A 25,102-nucleotide genomic window follows, 5' to 3' on the forward strand; every position below is an offset into this window, starting at 1 on the left:
TTTCTTGTGCTATATTAAAATTCCATGGAGGAAGTAATTGGAGGGGGAAAAAAAGTCTAAAACGGCTTTTAGACTGGGAGTGACAATACAATACAGTTGAGAACCACTCCTTTCCATGATGGAGAGCCTTGTGTCTAAGTATTGGAACTACTTCTCCCATCATCATTCACTTGCTTGGCAATCTCACCCAGTCTCATGGCTTCAGATCTCCCCTACATGCTAACAACCTCTATCCTAGACTCATCTATACTGACATTCACCTACCCATCAAAATATTTACCTGAATGTCTACTCAGTATCTGAAACAATATATTTTCAAAAACAAACTCCTGATTTCTAACCAACCCTCAGCTCCATCCTGCAACCCTCAGCTCCATCCTGCAAACCTCCAGCTACCAGTCTCTTTCCTCTTGAGTTGCCCAAAACAATCTCCCGTTCACTCACTCTGCCCTGCCCACAAAGAGCTCCTTAATGTTCTTCAAACAAACCAAAGAGCACCCTCACATCAAGGCCTCTGTGCTCACTGATGTCTCTACCTGGGATGCCCTTTGCCCTGAAATCCACATGACTCACCTTCTTCCCTCAGTCTCTGCTCAAATGTTACTTTTTTTAAGGTGAAACTTTCTAAAATCTCTTCTTACCCTGCTTTATTTTTCTTTAGAGTCCTGTTTCCTCTAACATATATTTACTTTCATTCTCCCCCAACGAGACTGTAAGCTCTATGAGGTTAAACATTTTGTTTAGTGCCCGGTATACAGTAGGCACTCAAATACTTGTTGAATGAATGAGTAAACCATAGTAAAGCCTTATTTACTTAAAATTACTAACAATTTGTATTAAAATGGATAAGGCTTCTCAGTCCATTGAATTTTCCAGGCAAGAATACTGGAGTGGGTAGCCATTCCCTTCTCCAGGAGATCTTCCTGACCCAGGGATCGAATCTGGGTCTCCTGCACTGCCAGCAGATTCTTTACCATCTAAGCCACCAGGGAAGCCCACGGATATTAATATGAACTAATAACAGGATACATTACTTTCCAATGTGAAAAAGACTACTAAACAAGTAATACAAACAAAATTATATGGAAAATATTTTAAAATATTGTCTAAATTTACATGGTTGGCCACTCTTGCCCACCAATTTATAATCTTAGTATCTTGCTTACTAGCCACTGGAGCTTGACTCTGATCACAAGTGTCAGCCACTAGAATTTCACTTTCCTTAGGTTTATGTTGTGGATGAGCTGAAGACTTTGGTACTGTTCTCAATTCTAAGGGAAAAAAACAGGAGAGATTATAAATAAACAAACAAGCATGATAAAATTAACATGCCAATACAAATCTATCTTTAAATGCACTGGAAGTTTATTTTATTGACATAACTTTAACAGTCTAATAAAGAGGTTATTCCTTTAGTTTCACTAAGAAAAAAAGTTGGAAGTTAAGACAGTGGGGGAGAAGAGGACTGGAACAGATAAACTTCTTCTGACCTAAGCCTTCTAGTGTTGTAATATTTTAAGGTGACCTTTCCTTGTGGAAATCAGTGGGTTCATTTGCAATGAATACTGCATCATATCGCTTTTCGTCTTTATTTCAGAGTTTTCATTTTCTGGAAGGAAATCTGAAACATGCTTTATCAGAAATCATTCCACTATTTAAGGATTTAATTCAAAGAAAACCAAAAGAAGGACAAAGTAAAGGGGAATAGATTTTTACTAATTATAACTAGAACTTATCCTTAAAAAGCACTAAATGGCAACCTACTCCAATATTCTTGCCCAGAGAATTCCATGGCCAGAGGAGCCTGGTGGGCTATAGTCCATGGAGCCATAAAGAGTCGGACATGACTGAGTGGTTAACACACAAACACACATTTTAAAATAAACAAGCATGGGTATTAGACAAAGAAAAGGAGTAACTAGTCATTAAATTAGTTTTAAAATAATTTGCATGGCTCAAAAGTGATATTTTAAAACCAAAATTTCATAGTCCAAGTAAAAATGATCAGAACAAGATTAAAACTGACATGGTTTTAAACAGTTACAAGTTATTCTCATATAACAAAGAGATAAACCAAGAGCATTTGTACAAGATGACTTTCCTGAAAAAGAAAATTGCTGTGATTTGTTTTTCTGGATATTCTTTCAGATAGATTTAAACATGATCTAAACTATGCTGATGCTTATCTGTGGTTATTCATGTCCTATATGATACCAGACTAAAAGGCCCACAAATGTTCATTCTAGATCCAAGATGTTACATTTTACTTTAGCTCCTAATTACGTGTTAAGATTTTTAACAATGCTTTTGTTTTCCACTAGATGGTGATGCAAGCTCATATAAAATGGGGAAAAACTGTGTCAACTTTCCAATATCAAAAATTAAGACTACTATTTTCTTTTAAAGGCAGAGCTACTGTCAACAATTTATCTGCATTATAAAAATATCTCTAAGACTAGATATACTCCTTCTCCTCAAATGCTTTCCTTGTTACAAAGAGTTTAGGTTAAAGATGGAAGTTCTAATTACTGATTTACTTAAATATTAAATAAATATTAAATTAGAATAAATATTAGAAATAATTAGAAATAATATTAGAATAAATATTAAAAGGAATGAGCACTGTGACACACCACAGGATAAATTTCAGGACTACATGAAAATGTAGTTTCAAAGCATTTACCAGAAATGGCGCCTAGAATTAAGAAATATGCCACTGATAAGCCACAAACTAGAAACATTATAAAACCATTTCCTGATTTACCACCAAGTACTACACATTAGAAAAATTAAAAATAGGTAGTTAAAGCTTTGATGGGAGTAGCTATGGATAATACTTCCAAAGTACAAAAATTTAGAGGCAGGAAGATCTATATTTGAATTTTGACGCATCCACTTGACAGTCTATTTAAGTCCTTTTAGGAACAAATCTTTCCTCATCTATAAAACGAAGATGCTAGAAGCTACCCCACAATCCTGTTGTGAGAGTTAAAATACAGTAATAATGTATTCAAATCACTCAGCATAATAACCACCATACAGGAGGTGGAACTCAATGTTAGCCTACCTTCCTCTTTCATTGTATCCCACTCAGATATACACATAGGGATATTTTTTAAACAAAAAGGAAAAAACTATTCCCTACATTTGTAAAATGCTGAGTGTTTATATATTCAGATGAGCAAATCATGTCTATACATAACACAGGCAGAAGATACCTCCCCAGTCACTTCACTGACGGAAGTTAAGGTTATAGTTGTAATGTACGTTACCCTGAACAGGGACTATCTTCCTAACAATAGATGAAAACTTTTTTTTCTTTTTTTTAAACAGAACTGGGTAACTAAGCTACAACTCTAATCCTCACCATGTGCGCAGCCAGAGTGCTCCAGTTTAGCATGTGTTTGCTCTATATATCGGACGCGGAGGTTCTCCTTTCTTCGTAGCCGATTAGTGCCAGAAAATGAAAAGGTTGTTATTGGTGAATCTGGAATAACATCTTCCTCAGATTCAAGATCAGTTGCTTTATGTGGTTGATCATTCCTAGTGGAAAATAAGGATAATTAAAAGAAAATCAGTTCAATAAATATTTATTAAAACATCTACCGCATAGTATGAGCTATAGCAGAACACTCTCAGGAAGATCCTCTGAAGGAGGAAATGGCACCCCACTCCAGTATCCTTGCCTGGAAACTCCCACAGACAGAGGAGCCTGGTGGGCTGCAGTCCATGGGACTGCAAAAGAGTAGGACATGAAGACTGAGTGAATAAACAACAGCAGCCAAACACAGGTATGAAGTTGGAAGAGAAATAATTCCTTGCATCTAACATTCCTAAATACAAGGATCAGAGATATACTCAAATGACTAGAATACCAGGTGGAAAATATTATTGTGAGAGGTGAAGTAGAAAGTGTAGTTGGTGGTACTTCAGGCGAAAATTAAAAGAATTTTAAACGGCAGAGAAAATCCATAGAGGATCCTGCAAGTTTGAGAAAGGCAGGCAGTAGTACCGTGTACTTGTGTTAGAGAGGGACATGCTGGAACTACATGAAGGAGAGCCTCGAGTTAAGTATGCACATCATTTAGAAAGCAAGAGGAAAGGAATTAAGGTTTTAGAGATGGCAGTAATGTGACAGTCTAGCAGCAGGACTGTGCAAGATTGGCTGGGACAGAAAGAAAGGGGGCAGTGGCTGTAATAGTCTAGGCAGGAGCATCTGCAGGTTTGAGCTGGAATTCTGAAGATAGGTATGGAAAGGAAGGGACCAGTGTTAAACACTGACAAGAGAATCAGTAAGTTTTCATTTCAGTTCAGTTTAGTCGCTCAGTCATCTCCGACTCTTTGAGACCCCATGGACTGCAGCACACCAGGCCTCCCTGTCCATCACTAACTCCTGGAGTCTACCCTAACTCACATCCATTGAGTCGGTGATGCCACCCAATCATCTCATCCTCTGTCCTCCCCTTCTCTGCCTGTTCTCAATCTTTCCCAGCATCAGGGTCTTTTCGAATGAGTCAGCTCTTCACATCAGGTGGCCAAAGTATCGGACTTTCAGCTTCAACATCAGTCCTTCCAATGAACACCTACGACTGATCTCCTTTAGGATGGACTGGTTGGATCTCCTTGCAGTCCAAGGCACTCTCAAGAGTCTTCTCCAACACCACAGTTCAAAAGCATTAATTCTTTGGCACTCAGCTTTCTTTATAGTCCAACTCTCACATCCATACATGACTACTAGAAAAACCATAGCTTTGACTAGATGGACCTTTGTTGGCAAAGTAATGTCTCTGCTTTTTAATATGCTGTCTAGGTTGTCTAGGTCATTAACTTTCTTTCTAAGGAGTAAACGCTTTTTAATTTCATAGCTGCAGTCACCATCTGCAGTGATTTTGGAGCTCAAAAAAATAAAGTCAGCCACTGTTTCCCCATCTATTTCTCATGAAGTGATAGGACCAGATGCCATAATCTTAGTTTTCTGAATGTTGAACTTTAAGCCAACTTTTTCATTCTCTTCTTTCACTTTCATCAAGAGGCTCTTTAGGTCTTCTTCACTTTCTGCCATAAGGGTGGTGTCATCTGCATACCTGAGGTTATTGATTTTTCTCCTGGCAATCTTGATTCTAGCTTGTGCTTCTTCCAGCCCAGTGTTTCTCATGATGTACTCTGCATATAAGTTAAATAAGCAGGGTGACAACATACAGCCTTGACGTACTCCTTTTCCTATTTGGAACCAGTTGTTGTTCCATGTCCAGTTCTAACTGTTGCTTCCTGACCTGCATACATCAATAAGATTGGCAAATGACAGATTAAGCGTCTTAAATAATACAAGGCTGTATACTGTCACTCTGCTTATTTAATGAATATGCAGAGTACATCATGAGAAATGCTGGGCTGGATGAAGCACAAGCTGGAATCATGATTGCCAGGAGAAATATGAATAACCTCAGATACGCAGATGACACCACACTATGGCAGAAAGCAAAGGAGAACTAAAGAGCCTCTTGACGAAAGTGAAAGAGGAGAGTGAAAAAGTTGGCAACTCAACATTCAAAAAACTAAGATCATGGCATCCGGTCCCATCACTTCATGGGAAATAGATGGGGAAACAATGGAAATAGTGACAGACTTTACTTTTTTTGGACTCCAAAATCACTGCAGATGATGACTGCAGCCATGAAATTAAAAGACATTTGCTCCTTGGAAGAAAAGTTATGACCAACCTAGACAGCATATTAAAGAGCAGAGACATTACTTTGCCAACAAAGGTCCATCTAGTTAAAGCTGTGATTTTTCCAGTCATGTATGGATGTGAGAATTGGACTACAAAACAAGCTGAGCACCAAAGAACTGATGCTTTTGAACTGTGGTGTTGGAGAAGACTCTTCAGAGTCCCTTGGACTGAAAGGAGATCCAACCAGTCCATCCTAAAGGGAAACAGTACTGAATATTCACTGAAAGCTCCAACTCCAATATTTTGGCCATCTGATGAGAAGAAGTGACTCATTTGAAAAGACTCTGATGCCTGGAAAGATTGAAGCGGGGAGAACAGGATGACAGAGGATGAGATGGTGGGATGGCATCACCGACTCAATGGACGTAAGTTTGAATAAGCTCCGGGATTTGATGATGGACAGGGAGGCCTGGCATGCTGCAGTCCATGGGGTCGCAAAGAGCCGGACACGACTGAGTGACTGAACTGAACTGAAGTAATACCAACACTGATAGCACCGATGTTAGTTGCAGGCTTGCAATGGCAGGCACTCTTCAAAGTGCTACATGTATCAGTTTAAGCATAAGGTATTACTCTCACTTTACAAAAGGAAAAATGAAGATATAGAGATTAAGTGACTTACTAAAATAAAAGTAAGTAACAGAAACAAGATCTAAACCCTGGCAGCCAGACTCCCAAAGACAATACTGTTATCCTTGGTATAGACCATGGGACTAATGACTGACTACAAGTAGGACTCAAACAGTTCCATTAAAACAAGTCATACTATGTCACTCTTCTGATTAAAACCTGCCATGTCTTCCCACTTAACTGAAAACACAAGCCAAAGTCTTTACAATGATTGATTTATCTCCCTCCCCTTATTACCTATCTGATCCCTTTCAAATTATATTCTACTCCAGCCACCCTCGCTTCCCCAAGGCTCCACACCAGGCACATTCCTACTTTATGTTCTTTGCTCCAGCTGTCCCATCTGCTTGGAATGCTCACACCCAGATATCACAAGGCTAATTATCTCATCTTTTCCAAGTGTTTGCTGGAGTTTTACCTTCTCATCATTGCCTGCCTTAAACATGCTATTTAAAACTGCAAGCCCCTTCCCACACCCTAGTACTCCCATTCCTTATTATTATTCCACTGTTACTTTAACCATAGCACTTACTGCTTTCTAACTTAGTACATAATTGATTTGTCTACTGCTCATTGGCCAGAATTGTGAGCTCCAAAAGGCTAAGGCTCTTTTTGGCTCACTGATACATCACGAGTATGTGCAACAGTGGGTACCTGGTACATGCTCAATAAGTATTTGTTGAATGAATGAATATGGAAGATTCCTGATTCCACTAGAAAAATAAATTCATGCTGATCCAGGCATATGTTCTTGCCCAATTCAATTCAAGACTGAAGGTACACAAAGATTGGGTTATGACTGAATTGTGGGTATTGAGTAAAATAAATTCATTTTAACTCAACTGACTTTCCCATGTCAAACCATTTTGACCTTATTTGCCAATAATTTTTATCAGTCTGTCAGACATTTAAGTTTTACATGACAAAACCAGTCTTTTCTAATATAGTCCTATCAATTTGTATGACTATGTATTTCCAAAGAATGAGATTTTTATAAACTATGACCAAGTCTTTTTAATTGAGATTAATTTTTCCTAACAGATTTATATCTTAATTTTCTAGATAATATCAATATTATTGTGGTCTATAATCCTATGCTCCATTCCAAGGAAAATCTTTATAGCTAATATCTACCTACAATTACCATTTTATTCTGGAAAAAACAAAGCAAGCTAAAGTCATATGAGAAAGTCTTACAAATTAATGGAGTGTGAAATCTATCTGACCTTGCTTTAACTAATCACGTCACAGGCTACCTGTCTATTAGTCATAAAAATTCAACCTGAAACATGAATGAGTCACGAGAAGAAACTGATTTCCTGGCAGTCAATCTAGAAGTAGCTGGGATCACAAAAGGGAACCCCCCCCAAAAAAAACCAGCTCTAACTAGAGGTGTCTAAATTAAGTAAACAAGTGCTGGCTTTGTCCTCCTTTGTCCTTTGTCATAAAAGAAAAAGGGAAAATACAGCTTTCCGTACCGTCATTAAATTTCTTCTTTAAAGCATTTCGTCTCATTCTGATTTTCTGAGAAAAGTTAAAAGTTTATGCCACACCTTTTGGTTAATTAGGGATTGAACACAGGTCTCCTGCACTGTAGGAGAATTCTTTACCATCTGAGCCACACTTACTAGTCATGTTGGGTAAGTTAGTTAACCTTTCTGAGTCTCAGTTACCTCATCTATTAAAGCAGATACAGTACTGTACTTTCCTACTTCATTTTTCTGGAAAAGTTGAAAGAAATGATATATGTAAAAACGTAATGCAATGCCCAGAAAATAGTATTTAATCAATACTGCACTTATTTTACAATGAAGACTCCTTTGATGTAAGGTTTTCACAAACAACTACTACAAAGTCATGACTCTAAAGTCCTGTACTTTTATACCACCACAAAAAGTCTACAAGTAGAGGATAGGGGAAGACTTTGACTTGAAGGTTCTAGTTAGCAGTAAACCCAGTAAGGTCAAAATATACCTATCTTGACCACATTAATATTAGGGCTTCCCAGGTGGGTCAGTGGTGAAGCATCTGCCTTTCAATGCAGGAAATGTAGGAGATGTGTGTTTGAGCTCCACATCAGGGAGATCCCCTGGAGGAGGAAATAGCAACCCACTCCAGTATTCTTGTCTGGAGAATCCCATGGGCAGAGGAGCCTGGTAGGCTACAGTCCATGGGATTGCAAAGAGTTGGACATGACTGAACAACTGAGCATGCAGCACACACAATGTAAGTAAAAAGATACAGAAAAATGGAGTGGGCAGTACTACTCTACTGGTCAGACTATACCTAGAGGATTGACTTAATTAAAATATTGACAAACTGAAACATTAAAAGAGAAATAATTTGAAGAGTCTTCAAGTAATGTCTCATGAGGAATAGTTAATGAACAGAAAATATTTACTCTGCATATTTACCTACTTATGATGAAGACTCAGGAAGGCCCCATACCTATCTTTAAAGCACACAAAGGGCCATCAAGTAGAAGGAGGGGTAAACTTGTTCCAGATGGTCCCAGAAGTTAAAATCAGAATCAGCAAGTATCACTCCGTAAAGTGATCTCTACCCAGACTTAGAACTTACTAACAGTATCATCTCACTAAAATTAAATACACTTGGGAGACAGCGAACCTATATAAAAGGTATTTAAATAATGGCGCTTTAAGTTATACAAGGGATTCAGTTTAAAAGAGAACACTGAGGGAATTTCCCTGGCCCAGTGATCAGGACTCTGCACTTTCAATGCCAAGGGTGAGGGTTTAAAAAAAAAAAAAGACTCCTTTGACTTTCACTCACCCAGGACATTCATTTCCCAAAACAAAGTGAGTCATGTCCTCAAAACTTAATTATTTTCTTTCTGTGACTGGTACAGTTGAATATATATTTTAAATTTCCTAACAGCAAACCTCTTTCTGAATAATTCACTATACTGTCACTGAACAACTGTCCTACCTTAAAAGGTATCTGTAACATCTAACCCAGATTAGGTGAATCAGAATTACCGCATTTAGCAAGAAAAAACATAAATAAAATAATACTTTTTTTAAAGTTCAGAGAAACTTCAGACAAGATAATACTTGCTTTTTTTCCAATTGAAAGCAAAAGAGAGTATGTTTGAGGAGAATAAGCTGGCTTATGTGAATAACTGTCTTAAATTTCAGGAGAGAACTGAAAGACACAACAGATTATCCCCTATACGGTCCTGAGGGAGGCATGTACTAAATAAAAGATACATGCCCTAAACTCATTGATATGATTGGGGTGACCTTTACATCACAGAACATAAATTAATGTAGGTCAACCACCACTCATCTGAAATCTTTGAACCAGATGCAATTCAGAACTCAAGTTTTTTTTTTAAATGAAGGGTAATACAGAGAATATATAGTTTGTTACAAAACACTTTCAGTGGAGCCTGAGGTATCACCCTGCAGTCAAGCACACTGATACAATCACAGTAAAGCACAGGAATGCTCACAGGAAGTGGGACAAACAAGGAAGACTGTAATAAAAACTGGGCTTTCCCTGGTGGCTCAGTGGTAAAGAATCTGCCTGCCAATGCAGGAGATGTGGGTTTGATCCCTGGGTCAGGAAGATCCCCTGGAGAAGGAAATGGCAACCCACTCCAGTATTCTTCCCTGCTAAATCCCAAGGATAGAGAAGCCTGGTGGGCTACATTTCATGGGTCACAAGGAGTCAGATGTGTCTTAGCAACTGAACAACAATAATAAAAAGTATCTTGTCAGTTGAGGTGAGGGTATGTTGTAACATTTCAAAAAAACCATTTGAGGCTTTGGAATCATATAGAAATGATTGTGAATTTGTGTTCTAGCCTCATTTCAATATTCAGCACAAGTAAAATCAGTAAGTGCTGATCTTCATACACACTTGTTTAATAACCTCAGTCTGGCCCCGAATCCTTCTTTCCTCATTTGTTATCCCCCCTCAAAATTCTCCTTGGCTACCAATATTCAGTGGACTGCTAACATGGCAAAAATATCAAAATCTTTTTGGACACCAACTACTTAAAAAAAGCACTGATATGATTAAAGATGCTAATTCCACTTGTGAGATGTGTTTATACGTAAGACAATAACTAAGGCAAAATCATGTTATGTCTACATAGTTTAGCAAAGTTTTTGCAGATGTCCACTTAAATTCAACAGTCTTTAAAAACCTTGGAAACCATTAAGACTATCCTGAATTGTAACTCTTAAAAAGATATTACATAAACTTGACATAAACGGGAACTAAGAACTGGCCATATCTCTTGCTCTGTATCAGACTAGACCCAGAAAAACAGATTCTTTTTTTGAGACACTGTCAAATAATGGAGAGAACAGAGTCTTCTAAGTCAGAAGATGGGGTTCTGAGTGATGTCTCGTTATCTACTAGTTGTGAGGCCATGGCAAGTTATTTGACTTCTGTAAGATGTGGATTCCTTGTCCATAAAGTAGAGACAATAAAACTACCTTGAAGAATCACAGTGAGGATTAGAAATAATAAACACAGAATACAAAGAAGAGTAACTGGTATACAGGATAAAAGTTATTATTTTTATTAACAAAAACTGGGGGAGAGGGGGAGAGGGAAAGGAGGAAGTTCTCCAGGCCTGAGAAACATGTAAGAGGAAATAATCATTCATATTACTTTTACTAAGTTTCTAGGACAGAGCTGGAAAGGTGGTAACAAAACTCAAGTATTTATTTAAAATAGAAGTATTTCAAATAATTTATTTGAATAATTTATTTATAATAGTTATAAAAATGAAAATGCTTTAAATTAAAATGTTTTGATAATTTATACATTCACATGTATACTCTTGTGAGTATACTCATACTTTATACTCTTTATAGTATATACTCTTTAAAGTATATACTTTATACTCTTCTAAGAGTATAAGATAAGAGATGCATACAAAGTCTTCATATATACTTCTGAAACAAAAATACAGTGATTTTCCTTGTATTTTCAACTGCAGAATACTTTATAATTTTTAAAAAAGAAATCTTTGATTCTTACTATACCTTTACAGTTTGCATAGCTAAGTAAAATGAAGAAAGAGAAGGTAGGGGAAAATACTCAATTTTCTGCCACAGTTAAGAAAAAATACTTACTCAATTTTCTGCTGCAGCTGTTCAGAAAGCTTTTTATTTTCTTCCTGTAGAGTGTTCTTTTCATTCACTTAAATATAATGTGAAAAGAAAGCATAAATTATAGCTATATTAGGATGCATGTCAGGCTCTTTCAATAATTTCAACAGTCATGGAGAAATTAGGATTTCAAATTCTATGTCGTATGTTAGGGTTAATGCTACTATTCAAAACTAATTTGTTACTAGGTAGTGATTACTACACCTCACACTGTGCCAGTTGCATATAAATGATTAACTGATAATTTTATGTAATGCTTGTGGGCAAAAAAGAAAGAGGACCTCATGTCCTGGGCAGTAGAGTTTAATTATTCATACTGAGGACAAGAAAGCATTCCACCCGGTTACTCAGTCCTACTAATTTAAAATACCATTTTAGTGAGTCATTTATCTCAAAATAAATCTAATCATAAAATATAACAGTGAATATCAGTATAATTTTTTATAACAGAAGCACACTTAAGTAGATTTTCTTCCTTAGTCATACTGTATGTTGCATGAATAATTATGGTATCAATAACGTAATATACCACTGAAGTAGCATCTCCTTGTTTGACTCTACCTTGACTAAATTTTCCTATCCATCCTTATTTATAAAGCAAAAACTCAGTTTGGAGCTATAATTTCTATGGCTGCCAGAACAAAATTTTTATTAATCCTTGATATTATGTCACTGGTTAAGCATGTGTTTTACTTGGAGGAATATATCAAAGAGATCAAGTCAGAATAAGTACAATTAACCTCTAATAAAGAAAGTTAATCACACTCCAAAAATCTGTTAATAATTTAGTGGTTTAAAAATCTCAACATATTTTCTTACATTGAGTAAATAAAAATTTGTTGACTATATACAATATGTGAGGGCTACTAAACTGCCTCCTTTGGAGGATCGGGGAAAAAACTCTACAAAAACCTTAAGCTATGACAGTGACCTAAAGGAAAGTATAGTCTAATAAGACACAAGATATTATATAAACTTTTTTTTTAAACTGCTGAAAGTAACAAAGGTGTTAAGAGAAGCACAGATAAAATACTAAATGAAATTCCAAGGAAAAAAAGGTTTACTTTGTCCTGTTAAGAAAATCAGGAAAGGATCCGAGAGGACACCTGAGCCAGACACAGAAAGAGACATCCAAGAGACTCCCACAGCACTGCCACAATCAACAACAAAAACAAACTGTGAGTGAAATCCAAGCAGAGTCAGCAAGCAGTTGTTGGTATCAGCATTGATGGAGGAACTGAACTTGAAATTTCCAGTTCAAGCCTGAACTTCTGGAATGGAGCCAGAGTGATCCTAATTCAATGACCACTAGAGTCAGTAGAAAATGACTCATATATAGATTCCCAAGTATTTCAGATAACAGCATTACTTTACATAATAATAAAATGTTTAAAGATTTAAAAGACGGAGGGCCTCGAACTAACATGATAGAAGCGATTACCAAAAGAGAGCAGGCAGACAAGACTGAGGTAATCAGTATCGATATAATAATTAACATAACTGACACACTAAATACATAAAATTCCAAGTGTCTATTATGCTCAAAACAGAGAAAGCCCCACTCACCTCCAAAGCAAAACAAAACATAACATATGCAACACACAACACCTCATTTGTCACCATTGTAGGTAACTAATATATAAGATCGAATTCTGAAAACTGGAAATTAAAGGGAAAATATTAAGATGTATCATACCTTTCTAGTAGGAACTACATCCTACGGTAACCAGTAGCCCTAACTGATGAGGGAGAATTCTTGTTTACAGAAAAATGTCAGCTGATGAATGTAAGAAGAATAACAGAAATGGAAAATTATCATTTTGTAATCTGTAATTAAATAATTGATTCAGGCCAGAATCACCAATGGATACTAAAATTATTAAAGATTGAGGGAGAACTGTATTTTTGCAAGATTTCAAAATATCACACATCCATCCTTTCAACTCAGACTACTTGGTACCAGGGGAAGATTCAACTGTATAATGGAGAAATCTAACAATCAACCCCCAAAGAGTGGAAGAACCTGACAATACCTATATCCTGATAGGATGCAATATAAAGTAGACAATTTTACCCATGAAGTACGGTTGTCAAAAAGGTTTAATCTGGACCTATCAAACTTTCAGATCCAATTTCTATTTTATAGGAAATAAACAAGGTAAAGAAAATGATGAGGATTATTCAGAGGGTGGCATAATTTTAGAAAACAGTCCTACTTCTTCAAGAATTCAATGTCATAAATGAAAATGTAATACTTTTCTACTCACTGATAACCTTATATTCCTAAATAAATGCATGCATACAAGTATTCATACACACCACAAAATCTATGGGTCTAAACCTGGCTCTTGAGAAACCTGTATACAGGTCAGGAAGCAACAGTTAGAACTGGACAGGGAACAACAGACTGGTTCCAAATAGGAAAAGGAGTACATCAAGGCTGTATATTGTCACCCTGCTTATTTAACTTATATGCAGAGTACATCATGAGAAACGCTGGGCTGGAGGAAGCACAAGCTGGAATCAAGATTGCCGGGAGAAATATCAATAATCTCAGATGTGCAGATGACACCACCCTTATGGCAGAAAGTGAAGAAGAACTAAAGAGGCTCTTGATGAAAGTGAAAGAGTAGAGTGAAAAAGTTGGCTTAAAGTTCAACATTCAGAAAACTAAGATCATGGCATATGGTCCCATCACTTTATGGGAAATAGATGGGGAAACAGTGGCTGACTTTATTTTTTTGAGCTCCAAAATCACTGCAGATGGTGATTGCAGCCATGAAATTAAAAGATGCTTACTCCGTGGAAAGACAGTTATGACCAACCTAGATAGCATATTAAAAAGCAGAGACATTACTTTGCTAACAAAGGTCCGTCTAGTCAAGGCTATGGTTTTTCCAGTAGTCATGCATGGATGGGAGAGTTGGACTATAAAGAAAGCTGAGTGCCGAAGAATTGACGCTTTTGAACTGTGATGCTGGAGAAGACTCTTGAGAGTGCCTTGGACTGCAAGGAGATCCAACCAGTCCATCCTAAAGGAGATCAGTCCTGGGTGTTCATTGGAAGGAATGATGTTGAAGCGGAAACTCCAATAGTTTGGCTACCTGATGTGAAGAGCTGACTCATTTGAAAAGACCCTGATGCTGGGAAAGACTGAGGGCAGGAGGAGAAGGGGATGACAGAGGATGAAATGGTTGGATGGCATCACTGACTCAATGGACATGTTTAGGTAAACTCCGGGAGCTGGTGATGGACAGGGAAGCCTGGCATGCTGCAGTTCATGGGGTTGCAGAGTCGGACACGACTGAGTGACTGAACTGAACTATATAAAGATTTCTTACAGTCCAAAACAACATATGTCAGAACAAGAAGAATATTTTGGAGATGATCCTATTAAAATTTAAAAAAGAAGAGAGAGGAGGGGATAAAGTGAGGGACAGAGGTAAACAAAAGATAGATAAACTTGGACCTGGAAAGATATTTATTATGTTCTTAATAGTAGTTATCTCTGGGAGCAAAACAAAACTGTGTTTTTTCTATCTCATTTTATAATAATGAGCATATATTCATATATTCTGCTTGAGTAACCAGAGGACAGCACTATAATTAATAGAAAAAAAATAAAGTCAATATATGGAATTAATTTGGAAAGGAAGATAAATGTAAGGAAATCCTACATGAAATGGGTAAGTAGACTAATACGAAAATGATATACTTGTAACAGTGTGTAAAAAAATAGTGAAAATCAGGAAAGTATACATCTTTGTAGAATTCTACATTGTCTGCTTTGTGTCTATACTTACTAAATATAAATAATCAAATTACATGAAATAAAACCAAAGAAGCAAATATGGATATATACAAAGAAAATGTGCTTCTTGTCTTACAGCTGGTAAGACTTTAAGGCCAACATGGACAGTATTTGTACAACCTTTCTACACCCTCAAAAATTCCATGGACAGAGGAGTCTGTCCAGTGGAGCTACAGCCCATGGGATCACAAAACAACAAACAATCTATACCCTATTTCTTACTAAAATAAGCATGAGATTAAATCTACAAAAAGGGAAAAAAATGACATCTGACCTTGTGTCTAAATGAAGAAAACATGTAAACAACCCATCCGGTTGTAACCAATTTAATAATAGGTGTTTAACAGTAGCATACTATGTTTTAAATACTTAGCAAGTGAAGAAAGGAAACTCACTAAGCTCTGTGATAAGTTTAAGATTCTGCTGCCGAATATTTTCAAACTCTTGTTGCTTCTTCCGCATATGTTCTTCAGTTACTGCACAGCGATCACATAATCCTGCTCTTAATCTATGAAACAAAAACAAAGTATTTTTACAATAGAACTAAAATGTTCTTATCAAAAAATAAACATAAAAAATATGTGAGGTGATGGATGTATTAATTTACTGAAGGCAATGGCACCCTACTCCAGTACTCTTGCCTGGAAAATCCCATGGACAGAGGAGCCTGGTAGGCTGCGGTCCATGGGGTCGCTGGGAGTCAGACACAACTGAGCGACTTCACTTTCACGCATTGGAGAAGGAAATGGCAACCCACTCCAGTGTTCTTGCCTGGAGAATCCCAGGGATGGCGGAACCTGGTGGGCTGCCGTCTATGGGGTCGCACAGAGTCAGACATGACTGAAGCGACTTAGCAGCAGCAGCAGCAGGGATCCTTTCACAATGTATACATTTATCAAATCACCATGATAAACATTTAAAAACAATTTATTTATCAATTATGCCTCAATTAAACTGAAATAAAAAACATTTTTCAACTACTAAAAGATACTGTTCCATATATTAATTTCAGGATTTTTATACTTTAGGAATAATTAAAGAATTGACTTGGAAAATACAGAGAAAATTAATTAGTTATAATGCCTTTCACATATTCCCATATAGGCTGAAATCATGCTATATCATTTTCTACAGGCTGCAATTCTGAGTGCAATTCTATAAAAATCTGCTAATTTTAAACTCTATTCGAGGGGAACTTATTTATTCCTTGTTTTTTAATTTATTAGACCCAAAAATTGCACGCAGTCCAGTACCAATGGACTGGATGCAAACTTGCATCTGCTTTGCCTAGCACAGCATATCACACATAATGAGTGTTCAACAACTTTTTTAGTTGAATGAATACTAAAGGTCAAAGAATACAAAGTTTAAAAAAAAGTTATGTTCTTTCAGTTTTAAAAAGATTCCAGGAAACAACCTAGATTTCCATTAGCAGACGAATGGATAAGAAACCTGTGGTACATATACACAATGGAGTATTACTCAGCCATTAAAAAGAATACATCTGAATAAGTTCTAATGAGGTGGATGAAACTGGAGCCTATTATACAGAGTGAAGTAAGCCAGAAAGAAAAACACCAATACACTATACTAACACATATATATGGAATTTAGAAAGATGGTAACGATAACCCTGTATGCGAGACAGCAGAAGAGACACAGATGTATAGAACAGTCTTTTGGACTCTGTGGAGAGGACGAGGGTGGGATGATTTGGGAGAATGGCATTGAAACATGTATATTATCATATGTGAAGCAAATCACCAGTCCAGGTTCGATGCATGATACAGGGGATGCTCGGGGCTGGTGCACTTGGATGACCCAGAGGGATGCGGTGGGGAGGGAGGTGGGAGGGGGATTCAGGATAGGGAACACATGTACCCCGGGGCGGATTCATGTCAATGTATGGCAAAACCAATACAATACTGTAAAGTAATTAGCCTCCAATTAAATAAATAATGAAAGACTCCAATGTTAGATTACGAAATAGATTTTAGTAATTATTTTGAGGGCTGAAGGGAAGAGGGAATACATACATGAAAGGGGTGGGTGATGAAAAGAAAGGTATTTTCCAAAATGTTACTAATAGTTATCTTGTAAGTACCAAAAATATAGAAGATTTTCTTCTTAGTATTTTGCTTATTTTTCAAAATTTCTCTAATTTTATTATTTATATAACCAGGAAAAAATACGGTTGAAAAAAAAGACACACATTCCACTTTAGGAATTTAGCAAATATAAATTCTACATAATTTTTTTTTCATTTTTTTTTCTACATAATAATTTTAACTCAATAACTTAATAAGATACTAAATATACATAAATGTCTATGGAAGTAATAGCATTGTAGGACATGCCATGAATTTTAAAACAAGGAGATAAAAACATGAAAACTAGACAACTGAAACAAAAAGAACCTAGAGATTTTTATGTAAAAGTAAAACTCATATCAACAAGTATTGATATGGATATAAAAAATAAAGATTAGAGATCATAGGTTGCATTAATAGGACTAAAATGTCTAGAACAAAGGATAAAGAACTGAGTGTCAAAACCAGAAGGAAAAGAGACACATGTACCCCAATGTTCATCGCAGCACTGTTTATAATAGCCAGGACATGGAAGCAGCCTAGATGCCCATCAGCAGATGAATGGATAAGAAACCTGTGGTACATATACACAATGGAGTATTACTCAGCCATTAAAAAGAATACATTTGAATCAGTTCTAATGAGATGGATGAAACTGGAACCTATTATACAGAGTGAAGTAAGCCAGAAAGAAAAACACCAATACAGTATACTAATGCATATATATGGAATTTAGAAAGATGGTAACAATAACCCTGTGTACGAGACAGCAAAAGAGACACTGATGTATAGATCAGTCTTATGGACTCTGTGGGAGAGGGAGAGGGTGGGGAGATTTGGGAGAATGGCAATGAAACATGTATAATATCATGTATGAAACGAGTCACCAGTCCAGGTTCGATGCATGATACTGGATGCTTGGGGCTGGTGCACTGGGACGACCCAGAGGGAGGCTATGGGGAGGGAGGAGGGAGGAGGGTTCAGGATGGGGAACACAGGTATACCTGTGGTGGATTCATTTCGATATTTGGCAAATCTAATACAATATTGTAAAGTTTAAAAATAAAATAAAATTTAAAAAAAAAAAAGAAGGGAAACTTAAAAAAAAAATAAAGAACTGAGCGTCATAGTTTAATTGGAGTAGATTCTATAAACAGGAATTAGGACAATTAAGATCTACGAAAAGATGACAAAGTGAACATCTGCATCTATTATGGCTCTTTCCCCAAATCCCACTACACACACAGACACACACACACACACACAAACATATATATTTTTAAAGACACAAGACAATGAAGACGGAAAATGGGAAAGAAAGCAAACAAACAAATTGAAAGCAATGAGCTGGTAGACAAAAAGAAACTAAAAAAAATACTTCACATTTCATATTTCTCTTTCAACATCTATTCAAATTAATAGCTTGGGCTTCATGCAATAACATTCAAGTAGTTCTGATTACAGGTAAATAATTTATTCACTCTAAACTATTAAACTCTAGAACTATTAAATCTAGAGGGCAAAAAGAGCACTGGCATTGAAAGGTCACTGAAAAACACTGAAGGAGCTAAGTGGCATTAATCAATTCTAACCAAGTATTTTTTAAACATTACCCTACCATTTTCCTTATTATTTCCAAGAATTCAACTCTGATATATCATGGAACACAACCTCTTGAAACCTTTAGTTTCCAAGCTTAAAAATGTCACTGGTAAAGGCAGTTATAAAATGAAGCAATATTCCCCAGCTTGTTTATTACTTCTAGTTTTCTCCAGTGTACTGCCACTTTTAATATTAAAGTATCTGTAAAGAGTCAACTCCTGATCGTTCACTGATCCTAGCTTAAATTTAAATGGATGTGAGAAAATAGGATAGTTCCTATTTCCATCAGTAGGATTCCACTTCTTTCCTCTTGCCTACCTTTTACTGCTGCTTCAGAGAAAGAAAAAACAGCCTCAAAAAACAGCCTCAATTTCACAGGAGAATGCAATTTCAGTAGCTATAAGCAGGTGAAAAGGGAAAGAAGAGTAATTCCTACTTTTAACGGCCGAAAAGCATTAGGCATTCTGAGTTATATTCCAGCTTGTTCATAGAGATGAAGAAATAAAAGCGTTCACTTTGCAGTAAAACTTACCACATAAACAAGTATGTTCAATTGTTTGCTATACCCTAAAAAGACTTCCTCAGATTTATTCATTTCATTCAAAAGGGTTTCACTAAACACCTATAATGAGTACTGTCCGTGCTAAAATACAACAGTGACCAAGATAGTGTCACTTCTTTTAAAGAAGGGCTTACAGTCCACTAGAAACAGACAGACAATAATAAGTATTTAAAATAAAGCATGACTAGGTGGCACAGAGGTAAAGAATCCACCTGTCAATGCAAGAGATGCAAGAGATGTGGGTTCGATTCCTAGGTCAGGATGACCCCCTGGCGCAGGAAATGGCCACATACTCCAGTATTCTTGCCTAGAAAACCACAGGAGCCTGGTGGGCTACAGCTCATGGTGTCACACTGAATTGGACACGACTGAGCACACACACGCATACATAGGATTCACATTAAAGTGGAAATACAGGATACTATGAAAGCACTGCTACTGCTACTGCTGCTAAGTCGCTTCAGTCGTGTCCAGCTCTGTGCGACCCCACGTACTGCAGCCTACCAGGCTCCTCTGTCCATGGGATTTTCCAGGCAAGAGTCCTGGAGTGGGCTGCCGTGAAAGCACATAGCAGAACTAAACCTAGTCTAGGAAGTCAGGGAAGGTCTCCTGAGGAATACATTTAAATTCAATTCTATGAGTAAGAAGACTTAGCAAGACAAAAGAAGACATTTGGTTCAGTATTTGAAAACTAGAGAACCACAAATCCTCTGATTATGAGTACCGATTTTCCCTTTTAACAACAGTTGAAACATGCGTTTCCTATGACTGCCAAAAGAGCTTTTAAAGATATTAAAATCTATCAGACAACCATGGTTTAACTGCTTAGTTCAGATTTTTAAAAAAATATCTTCTATCTACTTCTTTAGCACAGTGACTGTTCCTTAGATTAAGGGAAATACTTTGCTTCCTTGAAGGAAAGTCTATAAATATAATATAACAACAGTAGTAGTAAAACACAAACAAGCAAGCCACATTAAATTAGAACATTTTATTATCTAATTTATCTTTATTGTATTAATTCCTTTCATCTAAACATCTCTTGCTGTTTTCACAATATTAGGCTAAGAAGAATCACTTCATCTTATGAAAAGTAAACAGCAAGTTGCAGAATTACCATTAAGAAATTTTAATGAAATACATGTTATTTTTTAAAGGTCTCAGAAAAACTTGCTCTAGACTATCATTCATTCTTACATATGACATAAAATTAAAGTAAAATTTTAAGTAAGTAGAACTTTACTAAATGGTACCTACTTTGACATTTAAAAGTAGCATTTAGTTAGTAGCAATTTAAAAGGAAAATAACCAATAACAAACCAACCTTCCAACAAAACAAGACTATGATAACAGGCAATGTTGAAGACTTAATATTTCAGAGTACTTGTTTTAGTAACTTGATATCAAACATAAATACTCTGAGATAATCAGTTAAGTTGTAATTTATTTATACAACATTGATAAAATTAAGACAACACATATCAAACAGTAGAAATCGGGAAGTTTGGGGATCAAATTTAACCTAATTACTCATTAGCTACGTGATCTTGGGAAAGTTTAACTCTTCTTCAGTATTGTTTCCTCATTTGTAAAACTGATTTATCATCTACCTCACAGGGTGAAGGTGAAGATCAAGTGCTGGATACCTGGGTATAACGTGAGCCCTCAAACCTATCAGATCCTACATTAAAAAAATAATGGTCAGATCTACATCATTCTCAGTTTCATTAAATGAAGCTTCATAAAATGAGGGACAAACCTTAAAATAATCCCAGAAGGAAATTTTAGAGTTGAAGAAAGAAGAGAAAAAGCATGTGAATAAAGGCATGAGCTACCCTCCTTGTCCCACCCCCAAATTAACACCATGTAGTGAACTATAGGTTCACCTGCCTAAAAATGTAATGGTGATCAGAATGAAAGGCAACAAGAACATTTAGGAATAAGAAACACTGGAGAAGTGTAACACCCAAATGAAATCAGTTACCATAGCCCATAAACAGAAAAGAATCATTTTTAAAAACTGCAGAATAAAAATGGTAATTTTAACAATTAAATGTATTCAACAAATAAAGGAGAGTAATGTAGAAAATACTTCTCTGGGAAAGGGGCACTCATCCACTGTCATTTCTTCTCAGAATGAGCCCAGAGAAGAACAACTCACTTAAGAAAAGAAGCACAAGATGCAAAGAATAACAGAGAAGCGAAAACTTTAAACCACAAAGTGAAGAAATGTTCTGAATATGTTACAAAGGAATATCTTCAAAACCTAAAATGAAAGACGACTATAGCTTGGGGATGAAATGGAGAGCCAACTGTATTAAGCCAATTCATGCAAAACATAATGAAAACTTTGTCTTGTGGTTTTTTCTTCAGTGTATTAATCTTGAGTCCTAAGCAATTTGTGAATGATCAACTAAACAGAAAGAGTGCTGGAAATAAATACAATCAGTCTTTGAGTGTGGCAACCACGAAAACATATCTCCTATTATAGGAAGTAAAATCACTGGCTCCAACTGTTGTGCTCTGAAATCCTTCACCTGTTCAGACAGGTGAGCACACCAAGCATCTCAGTCAGAAGCCAGCCAATGAATGAGCAGAGCAGAACCACCCACTGGCCTTGTCAAACCTTTCCTAAAATACAATGCAGCCTAAGACCTTCCTTTTTCCCTTTTTTTTCAAAAGGGTTAGATATATGGATATTTGACAGGTCCAATATGCTACTGGAGATCAGTGGAGAAAAACTCCAGAAAGAACGAAGGCATGGAGCCAAAGCAAAAACAATACCCAGCTGTGGATGTGACTGGTGATAGAAGCAAGGTCTGATGCTGTAAAGAGCAATATTGCATAGGAACCTGGAATGTCATGTCCATGAATCAAGGCAAATTGCAAGTGGTCAAACAAGAGATGGCAAGAGTGAATGTCGACATTCTAGGAATCAGCGAACTGAAATGGACTGGAATGGGTGAATTTAACTCAGATGACCATTGTATCTACTACTGCGGGCAGGAATCCCTCAGAAGAAATGGACTGGCCATCATGGTCAACAAAAGAGTCTGAATTGCAGTACTTGGATGCAATCTCAAAAACGACAGAATTATCTCTGTTCGTTTCCAAGGCAAACCATTCAATATCACAGTAATCCAAGTCTATGCTCCAACCAGTAACGCTGAAAAGCTGAAGTTGAACAGGTATATGAAGACCTACAAGACCTTTTAGAACTAACACCCAAAAAAGATGTCCTTTTCATTATAGGGGACTGGAATGCAAAAGTAGGAAGTCAAGAAACACCTGGAACAGGCAAATTTGGCCTTGGAATACAGAATGAAGCAGGGCAAAGACTAATAAGAGTTTTGCCAAGAAAATGCATTGGTCATAACAAACATCCTCTTCCAACAACACAAGAGAAGACTCTATACATGGACATCACCAGATGGTCAACACCGAAATCAGATTGATTATATTCTTTGCAGCCAAAGATGGAGAAGTTCTATACAGTCAGCAAAAACAAGACCAGGAGCTGACTGTGGCTCAGACCATGAACTCCTTATTGCCAAATTCAGATTTAAATGGAAGAAAGTAGGGAAAACCACTAGACCATTCAGATATGACCTAAATCAAATTCCTTATGATTATACAGTGGAAGTGAGAAATAGATTTAAGGGCCTAGATCTGATAGATAGAGTGCCTGATGAACTATGGAATGAGGTTTGTGACACTGTACAGGAGACAGGGATCAAGACCATTCCTATAGAAAAGAAATGCAAAAAAGCAAAATGGCTGTCTGGGGAGGCCTTACAAATAGCTGTGAAAAGAAGAAAAGTGAAAAGCAAAGGAGAAAAGGAAAGATACAAACATCTGAATTCAGAGTTCCAAAGAATAGCAAGAAGAGATGAGAAAGCCTTCTTCAGTGATCAATGCAAAGAAATAGAGGAAAACAACAGAATGGGAAAGACTAGGGATCTCTTCAAGAAAATCAGAGATACCAAAGGAACATTTCATGCAAAGATGAGCTCGATAAAGGACAGAAATGGTATGGACCTAACAGAAGCAGAAGACATTAAGAAGAGATGGCAAGAATACACAGAAGAACTGTACAAAAAAGATCTTCACGACCCAGATAATCACGATGGTGTGATCACTGACCTAGAGCCAGACATTCTGGAATGTGAAGTCAAGTGGGCCTTAGAAAGCATCACTACGAACAAAGCTAGTGGAGGTGATGGAATTCCAGTTGAGCTATTTCAAATCCTGAAAGATGATGCTGTGAAAGTGCTGCACTCAATATGCCAGCAAATTTGGAAAACTCAGCAGTGGCCACAAGACTGGAAGAGATCAGTTTTCATTCCAATCCCAAAGAAAGGCAATGCCAAAGAGTGCTCAAACTACTGCACAATTGCACTCATCTCACACGCTAGGAAAGTAATGCTCAAAATTCTCCAAGCCAGGCTTCAGCAATACGTGAACCATGAACTTCCAGATGTTCAAGCTGGTTTTAGAAAAGGAAGAGGAACCAGAGATCAAATTGCCAACATCCACTGTATCATGGAAAAAGCAAGAGAGTTCCAGAAAAACATCTATTTCTGCTTTACTGACTATGCCAAAGCCTTTGACTGTGTGGATCACAACAAACTGTGGAAAATTCTGAAAGAGGTGGGAATCCTAGACCACCTGATCTGCCTCTTGAGAAATTTGTATGCAGGTCAGGAAGCAACAGTTAGAACTGGACAGGGAACAACAGACTGGTTCCAAATAGGAAAAGGAGTTCGTCAAGGCTGTATGTTGTCACTCTGCTTATTTAACTTATATGCAGAGTACATCATGAGAAACGCTGGACTGGAAGAAACACAAGCTGGACTCAAGACTGCTGGGAGAAATATCAATAACCTCAGGTATGCAGATGACACCACCCTATGGCAGAAAGTGAAGAGGAATTAAAATGCCTCTTGATGAAGGTGAAAGTGGAGAGTGAAAAAGTTGGCTTAAAGCTCAACATTCAGAAAACAAAGATCATGGCATCCAGTCCCACCACTTCATGGGAAATAGATGGGGAAACAGTGGAAACAGTGTCAGACTTTATTTTTCTGGGCTCCAAAATCACTACAGATGGTGACTGCAGCCATGAAATTAAAAGACGCTTACTCCTTGGAAGGAAAGTTATGACCAACCTAGATAGCATATTGAAAAGCAGAGACATTACTTTGCCAACAAAATTTCGTCTAGTCAAGGCTATGGTTTTTCCTGTGGTCATGTATGGATGTGAGAGTTGGACTGTGAAGAAGGCTGAGGGCCGAAGAATTGATGCTTTTGAACTGTGGTGTTGGAGAAGACTCTTGAGAGTCCCTTGGACTGCAAGGAGATCCAACCAGTCCATCCTGAAGGAGATCAGCCCTGGGATTTCTTTGGAAGGAATGATACTAAAGCTGAAACTCCAGTACTTTGACTACTTCATGCGAAGAGTTGACTCACTGGAAAAGACTCTGATGCTGGGCGGGACTGGGGGCAGGAGGAGAAGGGGAAAGAGGATGA

General features: G+C 37.0%; 1 protein-coding gene across 2 annotated transcripts in view; it reads right to left on the reverse strand.

Moving 5' to 3' along the window:
• The window catches only part of RBBP8 (RB binding protein 8, endonuclease), an 82,399-nt gene that overhangs the window by 22,852 nt on the left and 34,445 nt on the right, over positions 1-25,102 (reverse strand). For both annotated transcript variants that reach the window (XM_027525673.1, XM_027525674.1), the window contains 4 exons: positions 15,718-15,830; positions 11,476-11,542; positions 3,368-3,543; positions 1,167-1,271 (listed from right to left, as the gene is read on the reverse strand). In XM_027525673.1, coding sequence (XP_027381474.1) covers positions 1,167-1,271; positions 3,368-3,543; positions 11,476-11,542; positions 15,718-15,830 — 461 coding nt within the window. The remainder of the gene's footprint in view (positions 1-1,166; positions 1,272-3,367; positions 3,544-11,475; positions 11,543-15,717; positions 15,831-25,102) is intronic.

The sequence above is a fragment of the Bos indicus x Bos taurus genome, chromosome 24 (genome assembly GCF_003369695.1).
Source record: "Bos indicus x Bos taurus breed Angus x Brahman F1 hybrid chromosome 24, Bos_hybrid_MaternalHap_v2.0, whole genome shotgun sequence".
In the NCBI taxonomy this organism is placed as follows: domain Eukaryota; kingdom Metazoa; phylum Chordata; class Mammalia; order Artiodactyla; family Bovidae; genus Bos; species Bos indicus x Bos taurus.